At 41.4% G+C, this 27751-nt stretch overlaps 1 protein-coding gene across 2 annotated transcripts in view; it reads left to right on the top strand.

Annotated features, from left to right (window-relative positions):
* The window catches only part of TRPC6 (transient receptor potential cation channel subfamily C member 6), a 190835-nt gene extending 169376 nt beyond the window's left edge, over nt 1-21459 (top strand). Inside the window, exons 10-12 of one of the 2 annotated variants that reach the window (XM_073337992.1) lie at nt 14212-14295; nt 16477-16552; nt 20542-21459. In XM_073337992.1, coding sequence (XP_073194093.1) covers nt 14212-14295; nt 16477-16552; nt 20542-20693 — 312 coding nt within the window. In that variant the 3' untranslated portion in view covers nt 20694-21459. Of the gene's footprint in view, nt 1-1443; nt 1520-14211; nt 14296-16476; nt 16553-20541 lie in introns of those variants that run through there. The other variant, XM_073338002.1, reaches the window with a different exon arrangement.
* The last annotated feature ends 6292 nt before the right edge of the window (nt 21460-27751 follow it).

Genomic DNA, 27751 nt, shown 5'->3' with positions numbered 1-27751 from the left:
TCTCAAATTATGCCTTGCTACACTGTGGTTCTCATTCTAGGATTATACCTCTTCCCCTATTGTTTTATGTGGCGTGTTTTTATCTGAAAAGTCTTCTGTTCTCTGAAGCATTTAGACAATAGATTTCAGATGATAGGACACTATAATGCAGCAGAGCTGGCCTGCTGCTTTATCTAATAGGATTACTCAGTGTTTATACTCAGTATGTTAATTCTTTACCTTGCCAGTATCTCAGTGTAAGCTAAACGCTCATTGCTTTATGGAAACAAATGATATAACACACTATGTTAGGCTGTATTGGAAGTGTGAAGACTGGTGTTATGACATTATTGCAACTCAAGGGGAATGTGGGGAGGGTGGCTAGAACAGCTTCCCAAACCAAATGACCAGAAAGCAGATTATCAGTACTGCCTAATGAGTAGGAAAGTGAGTTAACTGTGACATTTTAAAGGAAAAATCACAAGGTAGTCATCGTGGCAGAAGCAAATGTTATAGAAGTTTGTTTTTTTAAAGTTTACCATTGTTACACCCACCAATGGAATTGGCAGTCTTGTGACAGGGTTAATAACTTTTGTAGGCTTGACCAAGTTCACAGTGACTGGGACTAGGAAATAAGGTTTGTGTGTCAGCATGTTATTAGATAAATGACAAGCAATTTTCCTGGAACAAATTTCAACCAGTTTGCCCTGCTGTGAGCAGACAGTAGAGGACAGCACTTCAATAGCAAAAAGAAGAGCCCATCAGAGGTGTGGGGGCAGAAAGAGCTGTTCCACCTGGGGAAAAGCTTTGCTTTTGTCTCTGCTCTGTGATTTCGCTTGACCCCCTTTCATATATCATTATGCATTGTATCTCTTCTCCTACCTGTGTAATCTCTCCTCCTCCCTCCATGTGCATTCTATTCCCCTGATTTTTTGTCTCCTTTCTCCTCGACCATCCTATTAAAAGATAAGATTTTCCATTAAACAGTAATGAGGAACAACTGGTCATAATCCTAGGACAAAAGGAAAGGAACTGCAGGAGCGGCATTGGGCTATGTTGTGACCTGCTTCTCAACAAATACACAATAGGTTCAAAAATGATCATAGATCGTGTCATAAATATAAAAGGAAGGGTAAACACCTTTAAAATCCCACCTGGCCAGAGGAAAAATGCTTTCCCCTGTAAAGGGTTAAGAAGCTAGGATAACCTCGCTGGCACCTGACCAAAATGACCAATGAGGAGACAAGATACTTTCAAAGCTGGCGGGGGTGGTGGGGGGAGAAACAAAGGTTCTCGCTGTCTGTGTGATGCTTTTGCTGAGAACAGAAAAGGAATGGAGTCTTAGAACGTAATAAGTAATCTAGCTAGATATGCACTAGATTCTGTTTTGTTTAAATGGCTGATAAAATAAGCTGTGCTGAATGGAATGTATATTCCTGTTTTTGTGTCTTTTTGTAACTTAAGGTTGTGCCTAGAGGGATTCTCTTATGTTTTGAATCTGATTGCCCTGTAAGGTATTTACCATCCTGATTTTACAGAGGTGATTCTTTTACTGTTTCTTCAATTAAAATTCTTTTAAGAACCTAGGGGGAGGGATAGCTCAGTGGTTTGAGCATTGGCCTGTTAAACCTAGGGTTGTGAGTTCAATCCTTGAGGGGGCCATTTAGGGATCTGGGCCAAAAATTGGGGATTGGTCCTGCTTTGAGCAGGGGGTTGGACTAGATGACCTCCTGAGGTCCCTTCCAACTCTGATATTCTATGATTCTAATTGCCTTTTCATTGTTCTTAAGATCCAAGGGTTTGGGTCTGTGTTCACCTACGGAAATTGGTGAGGATTTTTATCAAGTCTTCTCCAGGAAAGGGGGTGTAGGGTTTGGGGAGTATTTTGGGGGGAAAGACGTTTCCAAGCGGGCTCTTTCCCTGTTATATATTTGTTGGACGCTTGGTGGTGGCAGCAATAAAGTCCAAGGGCAAAAGGTAAAATAGTTTGTACCTTGGGGAAGTTTTAACCTAAGCTGGTAAAAATAAGCTTAGGGGGTTTTCATGCAAGTCCCCACATCTGTACCCTAGAGTTCAGAGTGGGGAAGGAACCTTGACAGATCCCATAAGCAATATTGCCACTGAAATCAACTTGTCACAGTTTGCCTCTTAACTGATTTTAGAGGCATTCTGTGCATCTCTGGTAACTATCATTACTCAGATTTCATGTCATGTTACTTGTTGAAATTAAACTAAAAGCATATATAATACCCACGATAAGATGCTGAATTTTGCTTATGCATGGTTTCTAATGACCTCAGCATTTGCAAACCTCTTGTCAAGTTGCTAGATGCAAACTGATTTTACAGCTTCCTTCAGTGAGAAGGGTGTCACTGAAATGCACTGACTTGCAGGAGGTATATGTGCTACTCAAAATGGGCTGATGGCAAGAAACAAAAAAAAACAAAAGATTTTTGTTTTCAACTTCAGGTACAATTTTCAAGAGCATGTAAGGGACCTGGAAGCACCAATCCCAATTACTTTCAATGACTTTTAAGTCACTTCTTCCATATCTCATCCTTGCTCCCTATCTGTATTGGCCAAGGAAACTGAGTTTGGACCTTAAACTAGAACCATGATCAAACAGGTGTTTCTGGAAAGATACTATCATCATATCCTTAGACATTGTGGACAGGGCCCTAGAAACCCAGTCCTGTTTGCGTAGCTTAAAATAGCATCTTTGACAGACAGCCATGTGGAATGTAACCCGTGTTTGGAAGGTTTTTTCCAGCTTTGACCTAGCTGTTAAATTTAAAATATTAATAATGTTTTCCACTAGCTGAAGAGTGATTCTAGAATATCAAATGCTAAATAAGTGTACTTTCTCTCCTGTTAAGACAGCTATAAACATTTGATTCTCAATAAAAAAAAATAAATAAAACCTCTTCCACTGAAAAGCCATAAACCTCTGAGCTCATATCCCCTGGCTATTTAGGGTTTCCACCACAGAGTCTGAAACTCCTAGCCAATCACAGTTTTGCTTTTGGAGATACCTGTGGTCTGGAGTTGGCCCTGTCTGCATCCATCACATGGCACCCCTCCATACTTCTTAAAAAACCAACCTTTGTTTCCAAAGGCATTGTTTAGAACGACCACTACTGGTATATTATTTATCACTTTCCCTTTGTAGCCTTTATAATACATCATCCCCTCCCCCATCTAGACCAGGTGTGGATCACAGAATCATAGAATATTCCGGGTTGGAAGGGACCTCAGGAGGCCATCTAGTCCAACCCCCTGCTCAAATCAGGACCTAATCCCCAACTAAATAATCCCAGCCAGGGATTTGTCAAGCCTGACCGTAAATATGGTATGATAATGATTCATTATCGTTGTTTTCATTTCATCCTCAGAATGGCATCCACAGTCTTCATGTCAATAAGCTTTGTAATTTGGAATAAGACCATGGGAAGGGTCCTGATCTTGCAAACTGTTAACCAGTTGAGCTGTCCATACTCACAGGAGTAGTTTCAGTGGGCTGACTGAACTGTGTAAGGGTGTGCAGGATCAGACACAAAACTCCATATGTTTTCTGCAAATAGATCCTTTCTGCTCTTGCTACAGAAGGAGTAGCAGCACTATGGCAGTAAAAAGGAAGGCCACATAGAGAGAATGTGGAAATTCTGTAGTGCCAACCCTCCTTATCTTGCATAAGATGGAGACAAAGCCAGACCTTTGGTGTTTATAGGGGAAGTCACAAAGTAGCACACCACAAACAAGTTTTTTGAGACCCACCTAACATTTCAAAATAAAGGCATGACACATGTTCTCTTCCAGCTTCCTTTCCGCTGAGTCAGTGACTCAGGAAATGGTGCCCCTAAAGGCTGTAATCCAGGGCCACAGTTCAATGCAATACATTCCCCACATTTCCCCTAATTTTTGGTGGCACTTGACTGGAGCAGCGTGACCCTTGCATTTCCTGGAGAGAGAAGAAGATCACCTTCTCCTCCGAATACTGCCAAAGGGTCTCCCTGTGTGCAGACTGCCTCAACCTTTTGGTCCAGGGCTCCTGTGGCTTTCTTCCCTTTATGGCGACCTTTCAGGCTGGATCTGGGGTGACATTTTACAAGTGAGCTGTAGCTCACGAAAGCTTATGCTCAAATAAATTGGTTAGTCTCTAAGGTGCCACAAGTACTCCTTTTCTTTTTGCAAAAACAGACTAACACGGCTGTTACTCTGAAACCTGTCATTTTACACATGAAGAACCAAAAAATAGAGAGAAGTAGATTTTTTAAAAAATTGCATCCATCCCTTTTAATTTCAGAATCAAATTTCTTTATGAAGCATAAAGTGTAGCTCCTCCACAAACTGGGTTTGAAGGCCATGAAATCTGTTCATTTTTCCGGACCAAGAGAATGATGACAGCATGTGTCCTGAGTGAGCTGTCATCTTTGAATATGGCCTTTCAGAAAAGAAATAAGGAATAACTAATAAATGTATACTTAATAGAAAATAAATTAAAATGTTGTATCATATTAGCATGTTTTTGCTGACTCTAACAATGCAAAATATCATTTTGTAATTTTTTTATTCTACTATTATAGATTCTACTATTATATACAATGCTGTATAATGAAAAGTGCCCTCTGATTCTGATGTCCAAACTGAGCAACTGGTCATGCTTTTGAGATGTGCTGCAATTCCAAACTCCAGTTGAAGTGCATAGGAATTGCTGATGCTCAGCACCTCTGAAAATCAGGTTCAAGTTGTCCCAAGTTGGACGACAAGACACTGGCACTCAAAGTCAGCAGGCTCTTTGGAAAATGTGACTATATGACACTAATGAAGTGCAATACAACACTACTACCACAATAGGCAAGGTTTACTTAAAAAAAGTCTTAACTGATTTTTAAATGATACAAAACAATGATATATAACAATATGGACACGCAGCACTAAGGGTACGTCTATACAGCAAAGAAAAACCCACGGTTGGCCCATGCCAGCTGACTTGAACTTGCCGTGCTCTTTCATTGCTATGTAGACTTCCGGGCTCAGGCTGGAGCCCGGGTTCTAGGACCCAGCAAGGTAGGAGGGTCCCAGAGCTCAGGCTCCAGCCTGTCCCTGAAGTCCACACAGCAATGAAACAGCCCCTGAGTCGGCTAACATGGGACTGCAGCAGGTTTTTCTTTCTTATGTAGGCTAAACTATGATACTAAACTGCTCAAGATAGTTAAGACCAAAGCAGACTGTGAAGAACTTCAAAAAGATCTCACAAAACTAAGTGATTGGGCAATAAAATGGCAAATGAAATTTTATGTGGATAAATGGACATTGGAAGAAATAACCCCAACTATACATACAATATGATAGGGGCTAATTTAGCTACAACTAATCAGGAGAAAGATCTTTGAGTCATCATGGATAGTTCTCTGAAGATGTCCATGCAGTGTGCAGCGGCAGTCAAAAAAGCAAACAGGATGTTAGGAATCATTAAAAAGGGGATAGAGAATAAGACAGAGAATATCTTATTGCCCTTTTATAAATCCATGGTACGCCCACATCTTGAATATTGTATACAGATGTGGTCCCCTCATCTCAAAAAAGATATACTGGCATTAGAAAAGGTTCAGAAAAGAGCAACTAAAATGATTAGGGGTTTGGAACGGGTCCCATATGAGGAGAGATTAAAGAGGCTAGGACTTTTCAACTTGGAAAAGAGGAGACTAAGGGGGATATGATAGAGGTCTATAAAATCATGAGTGGTGTGGAGAAAGTGAATAAGGAAAATTTATTTACTTGTTCCCATAATGTAAGAACTAGGGGCCACCAAATGAAATTAATGGGTACCAGGTTTAAAACAAACAAAATGAAGCTGTTCTTCACTCAGTGCACAGTCAACCTGTGGAACTCCTTGCCTGAGGAGGTTGTGAAGGCTAGGACTACAACAGGATTTAAAAGAGAACTGGATAAATTAATGGAGGTTAAGTCCATTAATGGTTATTAGCCAGGATGGGTAAGGAATGGTGTCCCTAGCCTCTGTTTGTCAGAGGCTGGAGATGGATGGCAGAAGAGAGATCACTTGATTGTTACCTGTTAGTTTCACTCCCTCTGGGGCACCTGGCATTGGCCACTGTCGGTAGACGGGATCCTGGGTGGACCTTTGGTCTGACCCAGTATGGCCATTCTTATGTTCTTACGTTATACCCTAAGTAACCAAAGTTCTGGACCACTCCACCTCTTCTTTTACGCAACACTTCCATAGCGATCACCTGTCACTTATGCAGCTGTTTATCATTAGATAAGAGAGACACTGTATGGCTTACAATGCCACATAAATGTGTATGGCTAATAGTTGTAGGCCCTGATTCAGCAAAACACTTAAGCATATTTTTAAAGTTAAGGACATCTCTAAATTCTTTTGCTGAACTGAGGTGTAGTCATTTTGTCAGGCGTGATAGGAATCCTTTGTATTTTTTCTAAATACTTATGTGCTGGCTGTGATTATACAGTCAATAAATCTTAGTGATTAGGTTTGTCATTTCTCTAGCAAACTTAATTTACTCTCTGAGTAATTTTCAGGAGAGAAAATTCTGCAGCCACGAAGCTCAAAAAGAGAGCTTCCAAATCTGTTATGAGAGTGAAATGCAGTTTGTGACAGGGTCAGGCCGGATGGCTACAGGAGAGTAATAGAAGGCAGATATATTAGCCCCAGGTTAAGTAGGTCCTTTTTCCCTGGGTAAGGTAACAGGGAAGGTTCCAGAACAATCAGGAACCTTCTGGAGACAATTAAGACAGACAGGCTGATTAGAACACCTGCAGCCAATCAAGAAGCTGCTAGAATCAATTAAGGCAGGCTAATCAGGGCACCTGGGTTTAAAAAGGAGCTCACTTCAGTTTGTGGTGCAGGTGTAAGGAGCTGGGAGCAAGATGCACTAGGAGCTGACAGTGAGAACACATATTGTTGGAGGACTGAGGAGTACAAGCATTATCAGACACCAGGAGGAAGGTCCTATGGTGAGGATAAAGAAGGTGTTGGGAGGAGGCCATGGGGAAGTAGCCCAGAGAGTTGTAGCTGTTCCAGGAGGCACTCTAGACAGCTGCATTCCACAGGGCCCTGGGCTGGAACCCAGAGTAGAGGGCGGGCCCGGGTTCCCCCCAAACCTCCCAACTCCTGATCAGACACAGGAGGAGTTGACCTGGACTGTGGGTTCACAAAAACGGCCAGACTGAGGGCTGCCATGAAGCTCCAAGGCGAGCGAATCTGCCAATAAGCGCAAAACCCACCAAGGTAGAGGAAGAACTTTGTCACAAGTTGTAATCCTGGCGTTCTCTGCCACCAAGTGGTCTTACACAGTTATGCAATAAATTATATATCCCATCTCTATTGCTGTTACAGGTTGATTTAACAAAGTTACACACTTTTATATATCACTTGATTTACCTGCCTAAATTAAATACATTTCATGTTTTCAGTGTTCTTTGGGCTCAGTTAAAAAGTCTGTCACATATTGTATCAATTTTTACATCTGTTGACAAAGGGGAAGATGTAGTAAAGTGTTAATAATAAGATAAAGGTAGTGAAGTATACCATTCATTTCTACTCTTCTTAATCAGGTGTTATGAACATTGTACAGGACATAGGCACCAACGCTGTGGGTGATCTGGGGCTGAAGCACCTACTTAAAAAAACTAGGGGGTGCTCAGCACCTGCAGAGCCAGATTAATCTTTTGTGGGTCCTGGCATGCGGACCCTGGCCCCGCCCCCTGCTCCACCCATACAGCACCCCGAGGCCCCACCCCTGCTCTGCCCCCAAGGCCATGCCCCCACTCATCCTCTTCCCCCCGAGGCCATGCCCGCTGCTTGCCTGGGGTGGAGGGGGCAGAGAGAAGCACGCACCAGCAAAAACAAAACTCAGTACCTGTGGCACAGGAGTCTACAATGAAGTCCTTATGGCAAAAAATGGCAACCCATGCACAGTGGAGCCATTAAAATGCAATGATTGTCAAACAAAATGATTTTGTTCCAACAAGTACCTAAGCTTGCTTATGCTGAAGTCAGTCTCCAATCCCTTTTTGACTTCAGTGGGAACAGAATTGTACTTCTATCTTGTTCATGTTTCAAAATTGGGTACAGGAAGCAATTTTCAGAAACAGGTTCTAATACAGCTTCAGAGATACTGCGTAGTTGAATATGACTTCATTTTCTAATTTAGAATTGTCTTTAAAAGCCCTTCAAGTATTACCATAATAATACATTATGACCGTTTAAAATTATAAACAATGACAAGAGATACCAACAAAAAACAATCAATATCTTGTTGTAGCTCAAAAAAATTTTATTTAATTTCCCAACTAAATAGACCTTCAAGGGCTATTACAAAGAGATGCAGATACATAATATGAATCATATAAAACCTATGAGTAGAAAGAAGTAGACCCAATTTCCCTGCTCTGGTCTACTTATTTGCTTCTTTCTTCATTATCATGAGTAGAACTGGGTAGGAAAATTTTCTTTCCCATCCTGTGACTTTTCAAGATTTTGAAAAATTTTCCCATTACATATTGGGGCAAACCTGAGGCCTTTCAAATTATTTGCAAAACATGAGGGAAGGGAGTGCACTCAATTTAGAATTGAGTTATGCCGTTGGTTATGCCACTCAGCAGGGACCTAGATACCAGTCCCTGCTCCAATGAATATTTAATTATTTATACAAAGTGGAACAGCTCCACCACCATAGGTTGAGAAAGAGAGAACCCTACCTGAGGATAGCCAATGGCCTGGTAGTTAGGGCAGTCATGTACAACATAGGAAGGCCCAAGTTCAAGTTACTACACTATCTGATTTTTCTCAGTGATTTTGAATAGAAATTCCATCCTGAACCGAAGTAACCTTCCCAATGAAAGTTTGATCAAAACCAATACGTACCCAGGAGCAGTTTTGGTTCTGCTGAAAAGTCATTTAATGAATAACTTTCCAATCAGCCAAAATTATGAGTTGTTGAGAATAGAATTTCACTTGTCACCAACATTAGTACAAGGAAGAGTGGTATTGAACTATGACATTCACCATGATGGGTACTTCACAGTCATAAAAACTAAGAACAAAAAACAGTTTTTTCATCATCCTGTTCAGCCAGCCAGCTCATTTTCAAGGGCTTTGTCTAGGCCAGGATCTTACCACTTCACTGGAAAAATTATTGCATAAACTAAATGAGATTACCATTTGAACTTTTCCCTCGTGTTCACCCTAAACTTCTAGCGCAGTGTTATCCAATTATGTCTACTATTTCTTCTTTAAATGATAATAACTTTGAATTTATAACAATGCTTCCTTCTTTTAGGCCTCCAACAGATATTCGTGTTATATCACCCAATAGTCATATTTTAACAAGATCATGAAATGGCTTACACAAAAATTGTTGCTGGTATAATGCACCTATTTAAAAGAAACTATCTACACACAAGTAAAGTTAGACTAAGAAATATTTTGATGCATAAAGACATACAGGAAAATCTGCTTTATTTACTCCAGGGTAAATCCAGAGTAACTCCATTATTTTAGTTGCATTATTTTGGATTTACAGTGGACGTGAAAGTAAAGTTTGTTTTTGATTTTTAGAAAACAAGCCACATTAGAAAATCTCAGACAAAAGGCTAACTTCCAGTTAGGAAGTTCTGAAGGGAGTGGGGAAAATTGAGCATTTTAAGTGTTGTCCTCATTACAGATTAAGGGCTTGGTTCTGATCTCACTTGCATAAGTTTTATACCTATATAATGCTGACTTCTCAGGTTTTACTCCTGATTTACAGTCTTATAAGTAAAATCAGAATCTAGCCCTAATAAAGCCCTCTGCTCAGACTTCATAGTCTAAGGGACCAATCTTATTTAATCTTTTTATTACTGACCTCGGCACAAAAAGTGGGAGTGTGCTAATAAAGTTTGCGGATGATACAAAGCTGGGAGGTATTGCCAATTTAGAGAAGGACAGGGATATCCTACAGGAGGATCTGGATGACCTTGTAAACTGGAGTAATAGTAATAGCATGAAATTTAATAGTGAGACGTGTAAGGTCATGCATTTAGGGATTAATAACAAGAATTTTAGTTATAAACTGGGGACGCATCAATTAGAAGTAACGGAGGAGGAGAAGGACCTTGGAGTATTGGTTGATCATAGGATGACTATGAGCCGCCAATGTGATATGGCCGTGAAAAAAGCTAATGCGGTCTTGGGATGCATCAGGAGAGGTATTTCCAGTAGGGATAAGGAGGTTTAAGTACCGTTATACAAGGCACTGGTGAGACCTCACCAGGAATACTGTGTGCAGTTCTGGTCTCCCATGTTTAAGAAGGATGAATTCAAACTGGAACAGGTACAGAGAAGGGCTACTAGGATGATCCGAGGAATGGAAAACTTGTCTTATGAAAGGAGACTCAAGGAGCTTGGCTTGTTTAGCCTAACTAAAAGAAGGTTGAGGGGAGATATGATTGCTCTCTATAAATATATCAGAGGGATAAATACCGTAGAGGGAGAGGAATTATTTAAGCTCAGTACCAATGTGGACACAAGAACAAATGGATATAAACTGGCCACCAGGAAATTTAGACTAGAAATTAGACGAAGGTTTCTAACCATCAGAGGAGTGAAGTTTTGGAACAGCCTTCCAGGGGAAGCAGTAGGGACAAAAGATCTATCTGGCTTTAAGATTAAACTCAATAAGTTTATGGAGGAGATGGTATGATGGGATAACATGGTTTTGGTAATTAAATATTCATGGTAAATAGGCCCAATGGCCTGTGATGGGATATTAGATGGGGTGGGATCTGAGTTACCCAGGAAAGAATTTTCTGTATTATCTGGCTGATGAATCTTGCCCATATGCTCAGAGTTTAGCTGATCGCCGTATTTGGGGTCGGGAAGGAATTTTCCTCCAAGGCACATTGGAAGAGGCCTTGGAGGTTTTTCGCCTTCCTCTGTAGCATGGGGCATGGGTCACTTGCTGGAGGATTCTCTGCTCCTTGAAGTCTTTAAAGCACGATTTGAGGACTTCAGTAGCTCAGACATAGGTGAGAGGTTTTTTGCAGGAGTGGTGGGTGAAATTCTGTGGCCTGCGTTGTGCAGGAGGTCAGACTAGATGATCATAATGATCCCTTCTGACCTAAATATCTATGAATCTATGAATCTAATATCAGACACAAGCTGAAAACTTACTACACACTAGTCCTTAGTTCTTCTTGCAATTCAGGCATAGCTTATTTCCTGTTATATCCCAATGTACTTTCTATCAGGTTTCAAGGCTTTCCAATTCATTTATAGCTAAGCATTCAACTGATTAAAGCACAAGAATGCCTGGTACCAAAATGCCCACTAAAAATACAACATGTACCCACAGTTTAATACACAATAGCATCTGAGATATTGTGGCTGTGTCCCTATATTTTGAAGAGGAAATATTTTTTGTATGTCAGATACAACTGTAAAAGATTTTGACTTTGTAATGCCGACCTCTTTAGGTCCTCATCCAGGTCAATCATCGTTTATATTTCAGATTCCTTATTTCTTGCATTACTGTTCAGAGAGCTGGTTGATTTGTCTCAATCAATAGTAATACATGAATTGTTTTCTTCTGACAGTTCCTAAATCATCCTTATTACAATCTAATCATTCAGCTACACTATTGAATTCATCTTTTCATAACAATATTGTGTTTTGGTCTTTCTCAAAGACATTAACCAATAATGCATCCTAAATAACTGCAGCCCTGGATTATCTGCCAGTAATTTGTTCTCCAGTTTTGAATAATGTCCATTCATTCCAGTGTTTAACAAAAATGCTGTTCAGAAATATACTGTGAAATCAGAACCTCCATGGGCTTCTGACTTGCATTGCTTAATCATCTTACACTAAGACATTAATGAAACTGAGGGGAGCAACAAGCCAAGGGAACCAAATTCTTCACTGTCTTACACCTTTACACTTTACATCCTCACTGTAACCTTTACACCTGTACAAAGTGGCTGCAAAACACAAACTAATGGTATATGAGGCCTGACATCAGTGGAGTTACACAAATATAAAACTGCAGTATTTAAGAGGAGAATCAGGCTCTTGAACTCCATTACATACCTAACCTGCATGAGGGTGTAAAGTTTCCCAGAACTTAAGAGAATCTATTCCATTCTGCAATTCTCTTTGGTGTTCCTTTTTGTTGAGGTTGGGTGTCTTTTTGGGGCTTTGCTAGTTTGGTTTGTTACCTACTCTTTGGTACCTTGGTTCAGGAAAGCACTTTGACCACATCCACTAAGGGACTTCGGTGCCTAAATTCCAGGTTTAGGTGTTACTATGGTCCACCAAACCCCTGCTTATCTGCTGTCTAGCCCTGTAGGCAGCTAAACTCACCTGGTGCCTAAATTTCTGATGTAAAAGTCTATCTTACACCTAAGCCCAAATATGATCCTCAAACCAGGTAGACATAGGTGTTGCCCTGCCTATCTTGCCTGCGGGTCCCAATCTGGCAGATGTGCACTGAGAATGCTTAACTCCATACAAAACAGCCAGGCTCCTTTATAACCTTTAGCCCAGTGGTTAGTGTACTCTCCTGGGATGAGGAAGACCCTAGTTCAATTTCCCTCCTCCCGCATCTGATGAGGAGACAGGATTTGAACAGGGTTTGCTTACCTCCCAGTTGAGTGCCCTCATCACTGGACTACAGAGTCATTCTCACTCTTTTATGGACTGAATTAATTTTAATTATTTTAATACAAAGTGCCTGAAAATGGGATCCACAAAAGCCAGCACACCTGGTAGCTCCCTGTCTAAACTAGCCAATAGCAGATGCTGATGCAATGGGTGTGTCCTTCAAGAAGAGAGATTGAGAGAGCCCCTCATCAAAATATCCCAGAGTCCAGTGGTTAAGACATAGTGGGGACTTAAACCGGGATCTCCCACATACTGGGTGAGTACCCTAACCACTGGATTAAAGGTTATAAGGGAGGTCCTCCTCCTCCTCTCCCACCCTCCCCAGGAATTTTGTGTACGGTTAGCCAGGTGTGTAAGGAGAGAGACTCCAAGTTGTGGTTCCCAAGCAGAGATAGGCATCTAACTCCGTTAGAAGGCTGGGGTTTAGGACACACACATTGCATCAGCATCTGCTATTGACTAGCTTAGACAGGGAGCTGTCAGGTGCGCTGGCTTTTGTGGATCCCATTCTCAGGCACATCTCTCCCCCCCATGCATTGTATAGGGAGCCTGGGCTCCGAACTCAGCCGTTGTGGATTCCAGTTTTCAAGGTGCCTAAAAGTTTAGCATTATGATGCTGAGGGTCACAAGGTTTGGCCAATGTACATGGCAGAGGGGCATTGCTGGCACATCATGGCATATATCACATTATTGCTGGCCATCAAGTGCCAGCAATGCCCCTCTGCCATGTACATTGGCCAAACCAGACAGTCTCTTTGTAAAAGAATAAATGGACACAAGTCAGACATCAGGAGTGGTAACATACAAAGGCCAGTAGGAGGACACTTCAATCTCCCTGGACATTCAATAACAGATTTAAAAGTAGCCATTCTGCAATAAAAAAACTTCAAAAACAGACTTCAAAGAGAAACTGCAGAGCTACAATTCATTCTCAAACTTAACACCATTAATTTGGGCTTGAATAGGGACTGGGAGTGGATGGCTCACTACAAAAGCAATTATCCCTCTCTTGGTATTGACACCTCCTCATCAATTATTAGGAGTAGACCACATCCACCTGGCTGAATTGGCCAGCTTGTCAGCACTGGTTCTCCACTTGTGAGGTAACTCCCTTCTCTTCATTTGCCAGTATATTTATGCCTGTATCTGTAATTTTCACTCCATACATCTGAAGAAGAGGGGTTTTATACCCACAAAAGCTTATACCAAAATACATCTGTTAGTCTTTAAGGTGCTACCAGATTCCTCGTTGTTTTTACATTCAGTTGAAGCATATACTTAAGTGCTTTTCTAAATAGAGTAATTTTCCTGAAGTGGGGACTGGAAGAGTTAAAGTGAACTAGTGTGGTGAAATGCTGTCTCCATTGAATGTAACAGGAGTGTTGTCATTGACATCAATAGAGCCAGGATTTCACTCCTGAAATTTAACCCTTACCCCTACCATTACATCTAAAAGTTAATGTTCTGCTGCAGAATTCTTGTACAAAAAAAAGTATAACTAAATAACCCTTACATTTATTGCTGATACTGATCAAATGTTTTTCTTTCAGCTTGGGCAAAGTAAGCAATCAAGTATAAGAAGCACAGATGATCTCCATTTAAATAGCTTAAGTAATCCTCCACGACAATACCAGGTAAAAGGCAATTTAACACAACTTGCATTGAAAAAGGATTAAGACTCGTCAGATTAAAGATTTAAAGACAAATTCTGATATTAGTAATAGTGTGAATCCGAAGTAAATCTACTGGATGTAAATCTAGAATAATTGTATTGGCTGTATGATTATGGCAGAATGCTTCCTAAATGCTACATTTCTGAGTGGAATACTGTAAAAGGCCAACATGAAGAACAATTTTAGTCAAAGGGAAAGACTCAGTTACACAGTGCACATCAGGAGCAACTCTTCTTTTTGGAAAAAAATCCAGGTCAAAAGCTAATGCAAATTTCTGTATTATATTTCCTCTTTCTTATCCCTCAAGAATTACAAATCACTGTAAGCTTGGTTCCTGCAGTTCCATATTATTATGGTACATTCTATGTATTCTTTGCTATGCATGGGGCCCCAGTCTGCCTTTGAGAGTGCACAGCGGGGAGGAAGCATGTAAGGAGTGTTAGCCAGAAGCTCCAGAAATCACTGCAGCTCCTGCACTTGGAGAAGCATAGAGACAGCTCCCTTCAGATAGTGCCACAAAGGGATGAGAAAGGGACAAGTAGAACTAGCTGGCCATGTGAGCAGAGGTCTGTCTACACTGCACACTTCTTGTGGCAACATTTAGAGTACATACCTGCACCCCCCTCCCCCAACACAGGTATAAATAGCAGTGTACTTGGTGAGGCCTGCCTTAGGTGAGTAAAGACATTTCTGAAAGATGTGGGTATATATGCAAGTATGCTCTCTACTCACGCAAGCTGTGCCTCCCTGTCTACACTGCTATTTTAGAAGTGTAGTGTCCCGCTGCTTCCTGCTGAGGGAGTCTTTTCCTGTACAGGGGAAAGGCTCCAGCAATGGGGAAAGGGTATGGCAGTGGGGAGGCAGCAGGGAAAGGATTGGGCACGTCCCTGCTATGGTACCTTTCCATGAGGTGTGGAAAGGCTCCAGTAGTGGGGAAAGGCTCAGCCTTTCTCAGCTGCCTTCCCCCTGCCAGAGCCTTTCACTGACATGTGTAGCTCTACATAGCTACACACCAGTCCACTCAGAGTGGACGCAGCTTGCTTTTCACTGTAGCATGTAGCTACACGTTCCACTACACGATGACGCCAGTGGTGTGTGGCGTAGACATAGCCGAGGCATAGCTGCATCCCACAAAAGGGTATAGTAGTAAGTATGGAGATCGACTACTCAGGATCTCTTTCATCTCTGAGACAGGAAGCCTGCTGCTGCTCCCCTTGGAGCAGTGTGGCATCACCCCTGACTGTAGGTTGTATCTAATGATACAATCAAGCCCAGAATGCCTTGGCTTTTGGCATGGCCAATCAAGTTATGATGGGCTGATAGCTATTATGATTAAGACGTTACTTCAAAAGCATTAGGCTGGGTGGCTTTATATTTGGAATTTTTTTGGATTATTAAAATATACCATAGTGTCATCCACATTGCAAATGTGATTATGTAATGATGCCGCTGAGCCAATCATCTGTGGGGATTGAATCTGGGCTTCTGGATTTAAAACATGAGCCCCTACTTCCTGAGCTAAACACCAGGTGTGTTTAGAATTGAAGCAACAGCAGACTCATAAACCAGTATACACGGTCTAGCTACTAGAGGAAGACAAAAGTCATTGTGGATTAGCATGGGACACAGTTACAGCACATTAAATGTTAGAACCAAGTGCTTCAGGGAATTTTCTCAGTCTTGAGTTTGGAAGCATATATAATTTAGTGTAATGTAAAATTATATGGAAACAATATATTTATTGCAAAGTTATTTAGTAATTAGCACTGATTAAAGGTCAGATCCTCAGCTGGTGTAAATCAGCCCCATAGAGTCTGTTTTTTCTGCATCATTTTTTAATTGCAAATAAAATTTAATAATTAGTAAGATGTGTCCACTTTTGTCATCTTGCATATATACATATACTGGAAAGTTAATTTTCAGATCAATAGTCTAGATGAAAGCAGAGACTGTCATGTTTCTTTTATGCATGAGAGGCCTTTAATCCTGGTAAATGCCATGGACTGGAGGAGTTAAATGCAACGCTAGATATACAACAACAAAATGTTGACTGAGCACATGCCTTGAAATTTCAGAATCAATGCAAGCAAGTTCAGCTTTGAAAATTCTAACTCTTTTCTCTTTCCTCTTTCCTCGCCCTAGAAGATAATGAAGCGTCTCATTAAAAGATACGTACTGAAAGCTCAGATAAACAAGGAGAATGATGAAGTCAATGAAGGTGAGTGTAGCATATTGATCACAGTTTCAAAGTTAATCATGGAATCAAAAGAAGCAACTCAAAAAAGACTATATTAACTTGTTGGAAGAACATTTCCCAAGCTTTTTGGGACAATCACATTTCAAAGTTCTTGGATACATGGCAAAACAAAAATATATCAGAACCAATAGTAAATTATTACCTAATAAAAAGTATAATGTTAATGTGAGAGACTGATGTTAAGAAAAAGACATGTTTCTTGGATCTCTGCTTCCCACACCAGAGATTGGCTTCCTGGCTATAACATAAACAAGGTAATAGGTGGGGTAATATCTTTTATTGGACCAACTTCTGTTCGTAAAAGAGACAAACTTGTGACCTTCTCAGAGCTCTTCCTCATGTCTAGAGAAGGTAACCAGAATCTGTAAGCTTACTACAAGGTGGGACAGATTAAGTATAAGGGGTTCACATATGTTGTAGGAGACTACTTAAAATGAAGTGGGCAATTAAAGGTTAGAAGGCAGGAGGATGAGTTACAAATTGTTGTAATGAGCCATAAAACTAGTGTCTCTGTTACATCCATGGATTTTGGTGTCCAGCAGAGATATGAATTTAAGTTTCTAGGCTTGTCTTTTGAAGGTGTTGTTTAAGTTTCCTTTGAGATGAGGACTGAGAAGTCAGCTATTGAGTGATTGTTTTGTGAACAGTGTTCAACCATGGGTGACAGGGTATTTTTGTCTTTTATCATTTTTTTCTGTGTTAGTTCATTTGAGAGCATAGTGATTGCCTTGTTTTACTCACATAGTTGTTTTGGGGGCATTTGGTGTACTGAATGAGCTAAATTATGCGTTGGGATGGGCATGTGTAGGGCCCATGGATCTTGAAAGTTGTGTTGTGGGCATTATTGATCATCATAGCAGTGGTTATATGTCCACAGGTTTTGTATCTGTTGTTCTAGCAGGATCTGGTGCCATTTTGAGTTGTATGTCCCGGTATGTGGGGAGTTTGCTTCTGATGATGACCTTGGCAAAGTTGGGGGATTGTTTGAAGGCCAGAAGAGAGGGTTCATGAAAGATTTCTTTCAAGGCTGGGTCCCAGTAAAGTATGGGTTGTAATTATTTTATGATACCCCATTTGTGTCTAGTGTGGGGTTACAAGTCGGGGTGACAACTTGGGGTGTCTAGTCAGTGTTTTGGGGGACAGTTGTATTAAAGCAGGTTGTTCCGGGTTATTTGGGTGGCCAGTTCCACGATGCAATCTGCTTCTCTGGTGGAGTGTCCTTATTTAGTGAAGGTAGTTTTAAATGTGTTTAGGTGTTAACCAAACTTTCTCTTCTGAGGAAATTCTGTGGTATCTAAATGCCTGACTGTAGATAACAGATTTTTTGGTGTGTCTGTAGTGATTGCTGGATCTTGGGGTAAGTGTGTTGCGCTATGGGTTTTTGTACGTAGTCATTTGTAGGGTTCCATTGTGGAAGCTGATTGTGATGTCTAGGATGTTAATTGTGGCATGGGAATGTTCAAGAGTGTTCGATGGATGGATGGTGAAGTTGTGGTGGAAATCTATAAGGTAGTTTAGGTCACCTGTCCAGAAGATGAAAATATTATCAATATATCTCAGGTATATCATTGGTTTTGTGGTGCATTTTTCCAGAAGTTCTTCCTCAGGGTGGTCCACAAAGAGGCTGGCGTATTGGGGTGTCATCCTAGTGCCTAGCCCAGTTTTAAAAAGTATTTGTTGTTAAATGTAAAGCTGTCATGGGTGATGATGACATGGATGGTTTGGTGATGGGTTTGGGGTGGATTTCTGAGCATTGTTCGTTATCTTGTAGATAGTTGAGGCAGGCAGCAATGGCATCGTGGTGAGGGATATTGCTGTATAGGGAGGTGACATCCATGGTAGCAAAGATGGTGTTCTGGGGGAGGTGGTTAATGCTGTGGCGTTTCAGGAGGGAGTCGGTAGTATCTTGGAGAAAATTGGCCCACTGTGTGATGAGTGGTTTGAGGATGGTTTCTATGAGCCCTGATATTGCTTCAGTAAGAGTGCTGTTGCCTACACTGGGAATGATGACGGCTATAACATGTCAAGTGTGTTGCCACTTCTACCAGTAGCTACACATTCCCCATATCTAGGAATTGTTAAACATTCTCATGGAGCACCATCATTTTATTCAGAGATTGTCTTGTGACCACTTCCCCTTGCATTCTTCATGGTGTGGGTCAAGTGTACGCTTGTGGCAATGACAGCAAAAAGTGAAAAAAGTAATACTGGGAAAGGGTTTAACAGAGTTTAGCTTCTTTTAATGTGATTTAATGTATCCAACCAGTTCTCTACATACACTAGCAAGTGTGTTCTGCAGACCCCCACACAGAAGTGCTGCCCTCCCTCTCTCACCCTTCACCATAGATATGCACTGGCTCTGCCTTTCTGTGTGGAATATTGCCCCTGCCAATTGCATATCTGGATTATTTGCTCACTAAACCCTGCTCTGTTTCCTTTTCTTTCTGACTCTATCTTCTTCCTTTCAGACAGGCAGCTGGGGAGTTAAAGCAGAGCTGTGCCTCTGTACTAAAGTGCTTTCCCTGTGGTTCAGCAGGCGATGCAGATTAAGGCTATGGCTACACTAAATTCTAAATCGGCATAAATTATGTCACTCAAGGGTGTGAATAACCCCCCTATCCCCCCCACCCCCGAGCAACATAGCTTATGTCGATTTACATGTCGACGTAGACAGCACTCTGTTGGCAGCTGAGCTTCTCCTGCTGACACAGCTACTGCCACTTGCAGGGGCTGGAGCAGGTAAGCTGAGGGGAGAGCTCTCTCCCTTCAGCTCAGAGCGGCGACACAAGAGAGTTTACAGGAGCGCAACTGCACTGGTTCAGCTGTGCCGCTGTAAGCTCTCTCATGTATCCATAGCCATAGCAAAGTGCAGAAGCTCGGCAGTATTCCAGCTCTTCGCGAGCCTGTGCCTGTTTGCCAGTATTAGCTTGTCACCAGTCCAGGTGAATCCCAGAGAGGAGGTGGAAAAGGCTGGTTATCACTGTGTCTTTTGGAGACCGACATTGAGACCCCTGCAGGCTTGTTACCCAGAGTTTCTAAACTATTGACATATGAATAGAATTCCAGTGTATTATTTTAGTTCTGAACCAGGCTTCTCATTCTTCAGGCAGAAAACCTCTATGTTCTAATAAATGGTGTTAATTTTCTTATTCACCGGCCTGGTTCGAACCTGCTCTTAAACAAGCCTGTTTTCTGAGAAGATGACACTGGTAGATTATTGACGAACATGCCTTTGTGGGATTTGTTTCAGTACCATTAAATCAGGCATATTACATCAACAGTTGTGTGCATTACTTGATGTGTCTCCTTTAAGAAAAATATTTATTCCAAATTGAGTTAAAATCTGAAGACTGGCAATAGTACAACTCTTCCCAAGGAATTACCTCTGAAGAGAGAAAAACTCCATAGGCTTTCCTCGTGGAGGTGCCCCCAGTCATTCTGTGGGTTTGCTGCTGTTCTGCCCAGAAATTGAGCAGAATCGAGTGACCCTGAGGGAGGAAATGGGCTTCAGATGCCTCTGTGATCCCTGAGACCAGAGCTGGCTCTGGCATTCCTAGCACCAATCCACCATGCTCCTTGGTCACTGCTACCTTCAGAGCCCTCATTTAAGAGTGATTCCTCTACATGGAGGGCAGGATTCATATACATGAACCAGATTAATTCTTTGGGGTTATGATGTGCCCCCTACAACTCCCTTACTCCTCATCTCAGACACCCTTACTCCCAGTCACATCTCCTCATGTGGATCCTGACCCCAGAGAGAGCCCCCTCTAAAGACTCAGGAAGAGGCACAGGGCCATAGAGGCAGCTATACTATACACCTACCTTTCTGCTTGGGCAGAGGAAATCCATGCACGGGATGGTCTGGCACTAAGTTACATTTATCATAACTACCTTGGTTACACTCTCTTTTTCTTTTGCTTCATAACTTTTAATCTTCTCTCTCCTAGGGGAACTGAAGGAAATTAAACAGGACATCTCAAGTCTCCGTTATGAACTTCTTGAGGAAAAATCTCAGAACACAGAAGACCTGGCAGAACTCATTAGAAAACTTGGGGAGAAACTTTTGATTGAGCCCCGAAAGGAAGAAAGGAGGAGTTAACCTAAGCATTTAAACAATGAACCAAAAATTCAACAATCCACTTCAAGCCATATTTATCCTCTCTTAATTTTTCTAGCTAAGTTCACAGTTTTAAAACAGATCAAGAAATAAAATTATTCCAGTTCTTTAATGAAAAATTGCAGATGGTTAACCCCTTACATCTGTGATTGACAAAAAAAAGTCATTTGAGAAAAGATATTTATTTATTTTACCCCCCTCCAGAGAAAAATTAATCTTAGATTACTCAATGTGTAATTTCGTTCTTCCAAATGTATCAGCTAAGGCTTGACTAGACCATCCATTAATGATTAAAACTGTTGGCTCTGTAAATCTAAACTCCTCATATCTTAACCTCTTATTATATTTTCAGTAGCTTCCTTTCCTAAATATGCATAAGTATAATTGAACAAAATGGAAGGGAGGAAGGCATATAAGGCCTGGTCTAAAAACATCCCAAATCAAAATCCATTTATTTTTCAAAATAAAATGTTCCCAGGTGGGGGAGAGGGGGAAGGCTCAATTTGCAAATAAAATGCAAAACGATGGAAGTAATTTATTCTGAATTGTTTCCTTGTGAAGATTTGTCATGACATCATGTGAGCTGCCTCCTTACCACTCATTCCACTATGTTTTTCAACAAACCAATACTGAGCTATCCTTCCAGGAAGCTGCATTCCAGTGGGAGTTACTGCATTGAGAAAAGTTTCAGAGTAGCAGCCGTGTTAGTCTGTATTCACAAAAAGAAAAGGAGTACTAGTGGCACCTTAGAGACTAACCAATTTATCTGAGCATAAGCTTTCGTGAGCTACAGCTCACTTCATTGGATGCATTCAGTGGAAAATACAGTGAGGAGATTTATATACACACAGAACATGAAAAAATGGGTGTTATCATACACACTGTAAGAAAAGGGATCACTTAAGATGAGCTATTACCAGCATGAGAGTGGGGGGGGGGGAGGGTGAGAAGAAAACCTTTTGTAGTGATAATCAAGGTGGGCCATTTCCAGCAGTTAACGGGAACATCTGAGGAACAGTGGGGATTGTGGGTGGGGAAATAAACATGGGGAAATAGTTTTACTTTGTGTAATGACACATCCACTCCCAGTCTTTATTCAAGCCTAAATTAATTGTATCCAGTTTGCAAATTAATTCCAATTTTGGAGTCTGTTTTTGAAGTCTTTTTGTTGTAATATTGCGACCTTTAGGTCTGTAATCGAGTGACCAGAGAGATTGAAGTGTTCTCCGACTGGGTTTATGAATATTATAATTCTTGACATCTGATTTGTGTCCATTTATTCTTTTACGTAGAGACTGTCCAGTTTGACCAATGTACATGGCAGAGGGGCATTGCTGGCACATGATGGCATATATCACATTGGTAGATGTGCAGGTGAATGAGCCTCTGATAGTGTGGCTGATGTGATTAGGCCCTATGATGGTGTCCCCTGAATAGATATGTGGACACAGTTGGCAATGGGCTTTGTTGCAAGGATAGGTTCCTGGGTTAGTAGTTCTGTTGTGTGGTGTGTGGTTGCTGGTGAGTATTTGCTTCAGGTGGGGGGCTGTCTGTAAGCAAGGACTGGCCTGTCTCCCAAGATCTGTGAGCATGCGGGATCATCTTTCAGGATAGGTTGTAGATCCTTGATGATGCTTTGGAGAGGTTTTAGTTGGGGGCTGAAGGTGATGGTTAGTGGCATTATGTTATTATCTTTGTTGGTCCTGTCCTGTAGTAGGTGACTTCTGCGTACTCTTCTGGCTCTCTCAATTTGTTTCTTCACTTCAGCAGGTGGGTACTGTAGTTGTAAGAATGCTTGATAGAGATCTTGTAGGTGTTAGTCTCTATCTGAGGGGTTGGAGCAAATGCGGTTGTATCATAGAGCTTGGCTGTAGACGATGGATCGTGTGGTGTGGTCTGGGTGAAAGCTGGAGGTATGTAAGTAGGAATAGCGGTCAGTAGGTTTCCAGTATAGGGTGGTGTTTATGTGACCATCGCTTATTAGCACCGTAGTGTCCAGGAAGTGGATCTCTTGTGTGGACTGGTCCAGGCTGAGGTTGATGGTGGGATGGAAATTGTTGAAATCATGGTGGAATTCCGCAAGGGCTTCTTTTCCATGGGTCCAGATGATGAAGATATCATCAATATAGCGCAAGTAGAGTAGGGGCGTTAGGGGACAAGAGCTGAGGAAGCGTTGTTCTAAATCAGCCATAAAAATGTTGGCATACTGTGGGGCCATGCAGGTACCCATAGCAGTGCCGCTGATTTGAAGGTATACATTGTCCCCAAATGTGAAATAGTTATGGGTGAGGACAAAGACACAAAGTTCAGCCACCAGGTTTGCCATGAAATTATCGGGGATACTGTTCCTGACGGCTTGTAGTCCACCTTTGTGTGGAATATTGGTGTAGAGGGCTTCTACATCCATAGTGGCCAGGATGGTATTTTCAGGAAGATCACCGATGGATTGTAGTTTCCTCAGGAAGTCAGTGGTGTCTCGAAGATAGCTGGAAGTGCTGGTAGCGTTGGGCCTGAGGAGGGAGTTTACATAGCCAGACAATCCTGCTGTCAGGGTGCCAATGCCTGAGATGATGGGGCATCCAGGATTTCCAGGTTTATGGATCTTGGGTAGCAGATGGAATACCCCAGGTCGGGGTTCCAGGGGTGTGTCTGTGTGGATTTGTTCTTGTGCTTTTTCAAGGAGTTTCTTGAGCAAATGCTGTAGTTTCTTTTGGTAACCCTCAGTGGGATCAGAGGGTAATGGCTTGTAGAAAGTGGTGTTGGAGAGCTGCCGAGCAGCCTCTTGTTCATATTCCGACCTATTCATGATGACAACAGCACCTCCTTTGTCAGCCTTTTTGATTATGATGTCAGAGTTGTTTCTGAGGCTGTGGATGGCATTGTGTTCTGCACAGCTGAGGTTATGGGGCAAGTGACGCTGCTTTTCCACAATTTCAGCCCATGCACGTCGGCGGAAGCACTCTATGTAGAAGTCCAGTCTGTTGTTTCGACCTTCAGGAGGAGTCCACCTAGAATCCTTCTTTTTGTAGTGTTGGTAGGAAGGTCTCTGTGGATTAGTATGTTGTTCAGAGGTGTGTTGGAAATATTCCTTGAGTCGGAGATGTCGAAAATGGGATTCTAGGTCACCACAGAACTGTATCATGTTCGTGTGGGTGGAGGGGCAGAAGGAGAGGCCCCGAGATAGGACAGATTCTTCTGCTGGGCTAAGAGTATAGTTGAATAGATTGACAATATTGCTGAGTGGGTTAAGGGAACCATTGCTGTGGCCTCTTGTGGCATGTAATAGTTTAGATAGTTTAGTATCCTTTTTCTTTTGTCGAGAAGCAAAGTGTGTGTTGTAAATGGCTTATCTAGTTTTTGTAAAGTCCAGCCACGAGGAAGTTTGTGTGGAAGGTTGGCTTTTTATGAGAGTATCCAGTTTTGAGAGCTCATTCTTATTCTTTCCCCGTTTGCTGTAGAGGATGTTGATCAGGTGGTTCCGCAGTTTCTTTGAGAGCATGTGGCAATATTACAACAATATTACAACAAAAAGACTTCAAAAACAGACTCCAACGAGAGACTGCTGAATTAGAATTAATTTGCAAACTGGATACAATTAACTTAGGCTTGAATAAAGACTGGGAGTGGATGGGTCATTACACAAAGTAAAACTATTTCCCCATGTTCATTTCCCCCTCCATCACTGTTCCTCAGATGTTAACTGCTGGAAATAGCCCACCTTGATTATCACTACAAAAGGTTTTCTTCCCCCCAACCCCCGGCTCTCCTGCGGGTAATAGCTCATCTTAAGTGATCACTTTCCTTACAGTGTGTATGATAACACCCATTTTTTCATGTTCTGTGTGTATATAAATCTCCTCACTGTATTTGCCACTGAATGCATCCGATGAAGTGAGCTGTAGCTCATGAAAGCTTCTGCTCAAATAAATTGGTTAGTCTCTAAGGTGCCACTAGTACTCCTTTTCTTTTTTGCATTGAGAAAAGAACACCTTTCACAAAGTTTTATTGAAAAGCTATTGTTGAGGTCCAAAGCAAAGCCCCCAATCCAAATCTGCCTGAACCTTGGAGAAGTTCTGATCGGTTTCTATCTTCTGAGCTGCCCCAATTTCTCTAATGTCTTGAACCACACCAGCAGCTCTGAACACTCCCAAATTTTAGAGGAGTTTGCATCTGGATCATTTTGTTCGCTGACACTTCCATCTAGGAAGGACCAAACCAAACTCCAGATGCTAACCTTCTGAGTTCTTGGAAGCTTTTGCATCTGGATATGAACATCTTCAAAGTGTAAATAATTTGTTTTATCTGGTCCCATTTTTAGCAAAAGGAAAATCATAGTCTGAAAGTAATAGCTTTTTAAACTTTGTGGAGCATGTTTTTTTGTAGAAAGTATTAGAATCTAAACATCTCCATCTCTCCCTTTTATACTGGAAGTTTAAAAAATAGTCATTGCCCAGGAAATTTGTTCCAGATTATGGTTTTTTTAGTGTCTAACTGAGTGAGCTGAAAGATACTTTTCTTGGTCAAATTATAATTATTTTGGAAGGGGGATAAACTATAAATATATGGTGGGGGTGGGCTTCTGTCTTTTCTGGAGTGTAATCCAAGTTGTTATTAAGGTCAGCGCTCCTAGAGTAGATCCACTTTGATCCATAAAAGTTCTGTGATTCTGTGAAACTTCTTAGCCTTACCAGCTCAGCTAGTAATGGAGAGTGGGGGACAAACTATGTATTCCAGGCCTCAGACTCAATGAACTCAGGGTTTAGAAACTTTAAAGGGCCTCTCTCAGGGAGGAGAAGGAAAAAGAGTTTTTCAGAGGTGCCAGAACAATGTCATTATAAGTATGCATGAAACCACAGTGGCTAAGGGTGGGGAAAACTATGGCACCCACAATGGCCACCCTTAACCTTAATCACTTGCCTTAGGTAATTAAAAAGCATGATCTCTTTATCTGCTGTATTCCCTATTGTGAGGATAGGGAGTACTGCAAATACTGAGATGCCCTTGTCTATATGTCTCAGGCTTTACGGTCTACTTTTTACATTGACCAGTGAACCTAAAGCAGTTAAGGTTTTGACTCCCATTGGAAGTCAATGGGAGTTAGACTCGTAGCTCCTTTATGCCCTTTGAAAGTCCCAGCCTATATAGTTAGAGCAAAATTAGACTTTGACTTTACATGTCCAACTCAAAACACTTTGGGCCTGATTTTTAGAGATGTTTAGTGCTTCCCACTCCAATGGGAGCTCAAAGTGCTCAGTTCCTCTGAAATCAGGCCTAATTTGTCCAGAGTAGGTCCCCCAAAATTAGCAAACTCTTTTGAAAATTTGGCTGCTAGAATCTTTAGATAACAATTGCAACAGAATTATCCTTTTAATATTAGAAACTTCTTGACGATGTTCATTCTAATTTACAATTTGGATCCATAACATATAATATTAAATCATGGTTAAAACTTGAAACTGCATAAACATAATATAAGGAAAATGTTTACTAAATAGATAACAAGGAAAAAAAGCAGGTACTATTGAAGTGAATATTTTTATTGCAGAGGTTAAATGAATGCTGTAAATATGTTTAAGTCCAAATTTTTACTTTCCTTAAAACTGAAGGACCGTAATGTACATACTGTATTCATGAAGATATGCATATGGATTTTTTTTAGTCAATGAAGATATTTTATATGTGGTTATTACAAATGGAAGAATTTGTTTAAAATATTGAAGCAGTCCAATGCCAAATGTAGTATGACAGACAATGTAGTAATTCAAATGAACACCATACCAAATACATTATGAGATAAATTAAAATGTACCAGACTCAAAATACCTGTGTGACACTTTGTCTGAACATGTTGATCACTTTGGCTACTTTTGCTTTACAGACAATGATTATACAAATATGGCTGGAGGCTATAATTCACTAGCAAACTATCACCCATTGTTACCCCAAAAACAGAATGTAAATATCCCCCAAGTTTTTCCTCAAAATAGCCTATCTGTTATAACCCATCTGTTCTCCTCAGGTATCGGTCTCCAGGGTAGCTAAGGAATATCTTAGAGTACACTGATGCAGCCTTCTGATAAATGATTGACACAAGCAGTGTCCTTTCCAAAACAAAGCATCGTTCATTGGTGTAAACACAAATCCCTAATACAACACCATCCCTCATTGGTGCTAAAAAACAAATCCCTCATAACAAGCTAAAGAGCACCCCAAAACACATTGCCTTACAGTTTGGAGTAATACTAAGTGGCTGTGCCCCACTTCAGTATGAAGTTGAGTGCATTGGAAACAGTGTTCATAGAATCATAGAATATCACGGTTGGAAGGGACCTCAGGAGGTCATCTAGTCCAACCCCCTGCTCAAAAGCAGGACCAATCCCCAATTAAATCATCCCAGCCAGGGCTTTGTCAAGCCTGACCTTAAAAACTTCTAAGGAAGGAGATTCCACCACCTCCTTAGGCAACGCATTCCAGTGTTTCACCACCCTCCTAGTGAAAAAGTTTTTCCTAATATCCAACCTAAACCTCCCCCACTGCAACTTGAGACCATTACTCCTTGTCCTGTCCTCTTCTACCACTGAGAATAGTCTAGAACCATCCTCTCTGGAACCACCTCTCAGGTAGTTGAAAGCAGCTATCAAATCCCCCCTCATTCTTCTCTTCTGCAGACTAAACAATCCCAGTTCCCTCAGCCTCTCCTCATAAGTCATATGTTCCAGACCCCTAATCATTTTTGTTGCCCTTCGCTGGACTCTTTCCAATTTATCCACATCCTTCTTGTAGTGTGGGGCCCAAAACTGGACACAGTACTCCAGATGAGGCCTCACCAATGTCGAATAGAGGGGGACGATCACGTCCCTCGATCTGCTCGCTATGCCCCTACTTATACATCCCAAAATGCCATTGGCCTTCTTGGCAACAAGGGCACACTGCTGACTCATATCCAGCTTCTCGTCCACTGTCACCCCTAGGTCCTTTTCCGCAGAGCTGCTGCCTAGCCATTCGGTCCCTAGTCTGTAGCTGTGCATTGGGTTCTTCCG

The sequence above is a fragment of the Lepidochelys kempii genome, chromosome 1 (assembly GCF_965140285.1).
Source record: "Lepidochelys kempii isolate rLepKem1 chromosome 1, rLepKem1.hap1, whole genome shotgun sequence".
NCBI lineage: Eukaryota > Metazoa > Chordata > Testudines > Cheloniidae > Lepidochelys > Lepidochelys kempii.
This window is presented reverse-complemented; position numbering and strand designations above follow the sequence as displayed.